At 44.6% G+C, this 2,500-nt stretch overlaps 1 protein-coding gene across 2 annotated transcripts in view; it reads right to left on the bottom strand.

Moving 5' to 3' along the window:
- Positions 1 to 2,500, bottom strand: part of cadm4 (cell adhesion molecule 4) — a 121,890-nt gene that overhangs the window by 3,883 nt on the left and 115,507 nt on the right. For both annotated transcript variants that reach the window (XM_012818043.3, XM_031577049.2), the window contains one exon: positions 1,317 to 1,445. In XM_012818043.3, coding sequence (XP_012673497.1) covers positions 1,317 to 1,445 — 129 coding nt within the window. The remainder of the gene's footprint in view (positions 1 to 1,316; positions 1,446 to 2,500) is intronic.

The following is a 2,500-nucleotide window of genomic DNA, read 5'->3' as shown; positions in this document are numbered from 1 at the left end:
TCGAGTTACTTACACTGTTAAATATGGTAATGCACACAAGACATTGAAGCCTTCGAGGTTACAGAAGCATTTAGAAACAAAACATGCCAGTTTCAAAGATAAGGCTCCGGGCTTTTTTTAAAGACCTCTGAACGTACACACGTGGAATGATGACTTTGAAGAGGTGTCCCGATTTGAGGAGCTTAGAAGCGAGTTGCCAGCTTTTCTTGCAGAAAAGAGGTCAGATCTAGCAGAATATTTTAAAGCTGACCTGTGGATTGCTCGTCTTTCTTATCTCGTGGACATTTCTGAATAGTTGAATATACTGAACATGTCATTAGAAGCGAGGAGGCATAACTAATTTGAGTTGACTCTGTTGACATGTTACCATATGTGTCTCATGAGGTAAAACACCTGACAGATCCAGACAGCTCAGTGTGGAAAGGGTGACCAGTGACCATTTTGAGAAACGGCACGTGCGGTTTGGCGTTTACTTTCCAGAAGAGAGGAATGTGGACAAGGATGGCATTCTGAGTTGACGTGGGAACCGTTCTTTTTTTCAACTGAGGCAGAAACTCTACTGGTTGAGTCATCATGGGATTGTGGTCTTCAAAAGAAGCTTCCAGAGTCCTGCTATTGCTAACCAATCAGAGTGCTTTTGCCTTTCAGTAGCACATATTTATGCCAGGCAGGCTTCTCTGCTCTCGCTCACCCAGCTCAAGACCAAAAGCAGAAGCTAACTGAATGTTGAACATGACCTCCGAATTGTCTTCAGTTACCCCAAATTTTGACAGACTTATTAAAAAAGGAGGAAGCCCCAGGTTTCGTTAAGAAGGGGATCATAAAATGTAAATGACAATTATATTTCACAATTAATATTAAATTATAATAACCAATTTTTCTCCTACTTAAAAATGTTAGAATGGCTTATTTAAGATCAGAAAAATCACATTTCTTCAATTATTAAATGTCAGTATAATGTGGAATTTGAGAGAGCTGGTTTTACTACTTCACTATATAGGGTCGTTACTGGGCTGCCAAGTTAAAAACTGGGTCACGGTGCAAGATGGCTTGGGATTCACTGGACTAAAGTGCTTCTCTTCTTCTGTACGAGTTTGTATAGCCCTTTTTCTTCCCTCCATTTCCCATTTCCCTCCCTCCTCCCTGTGTTGTCTTCAGTTGTGATCTTTGCCCTTGAGCTTGTATCCTCCCCTCCCTCTCTCACTCTCACTCTCACTCTCTCTCTCTCTCTCTCTCTCTCGCTCCCTGTCTCTCCTTGCTGTCCTTAGGCTGGCCGTGTCAGGACTTGTTAGAGAATGCGGAGAGGGAACAGTCACCTTTTTGCCGCACAGAGCACCAGATGGTGACGATCAGGACGCAGATGACGGTGAACACCAGCAGGGCCAGGACGCCCCCTATGACGGCATACGGTACTGCACTGTGGGTCTCCACAACTGCACCGGGATCTGGTCAAAAGAGAGAGGCAAAGAAATAGAGTGATAAGTACATTCTACATAGTGTCTGACTTTAGTTAGTTGTGTTGTTTTGGCAATAATGAGTTGATTTATTCATGCCAATAAAACATAATTTGTTTTGATTTGAGAAAGAGAGAGAAACATAGAGCAAAACTGAGAGAGAGAGAGAGAAAGCGAGAGGGAGATGGGTTTCCGAGAACAGCATAATAGCCAGAGATATTTTAACATCAACTTTCAGATGAAGGGCAAAAAAGGCTGGAGTGTGCAAATGGGAAATGTCTGGTCATAAGTAGGCATATGAGAAAAGAGTACTGAAGAGACCCGGAGAGAGTGAGAGCCAGAGAAGAGAGCCAGAGAGGAGAGTGAAAATGAGAGCAACATGCTGAACGCTGCAGAATTGAGCACTCTCAGTTCAGAATGGTCTTTTCTTTCGCAACACTCTACTTTAAGGCCCCCAGCATCAACTGGAAGGAGAGAGGAAGACAGAAAGAGAGAGAGAGAGAGGGGCAGGCAGAGAGAGAGAGAGAGAGAGAGAGAGAGAGAGAGAGAGAGAGGGGCAAGCAGAGAGAGAGAGAGAGAGAGAGAGGGGCAGGCAGGCAGAGAGACCGAAGGAGAGAGAAAGAGAGAGAGAAAGAAAGAGAGAGAGGGGCAGGCAGGCAGAGAGACCGAAGGAGAGAGAAAGAGAGAGAGAGAGAGAAAGAGAGAGAGGGGCAGGCAGAGAGAGAGGGTTAACGCTCCTTTATTAGACCTCTGTCTAACTTTCTTACATAATTACACCAATAAAACACAGACACCATTAAGAAGAGAGAGAAAGGGAGAGAGAGAGGGAGAGAGAGAGAGGAAGACAGAGTGAGAGAGAGAGGGGAATACACAGAGTGAGAGAGAGAGGGGAATACACAGAGAGAGAGAGAGAGATGAAGACAGAGAGGGAATGAGAAACAGGATGACTTAGGTATTCAGCTGCACTTCAGCGTTAAACTATTCCTCCAGTACCATCCCAGCACAGGGAATGAGGGAGAGAAGAGAGAGCAGAAACAAAGAAAGAC

This window comes from Clupea harengus, chromosome 11 (assembly GCF_900700415.2).
Source record: "Clupea harengus chromosome 11, Ch_v2.0.2, whole genome shotgun sequence".
In the NCBI taxonomy this organism is placed as follows: domain Eukaryota; kingdom Metazoa; phylum Chordata; class Actinopteri; order Clupeiformes; family Clupeidae; genus Clupea; species Clupea harengus.
This window is presented reverse-complemented; position numbering and strand designations above follow the sequence as displayed.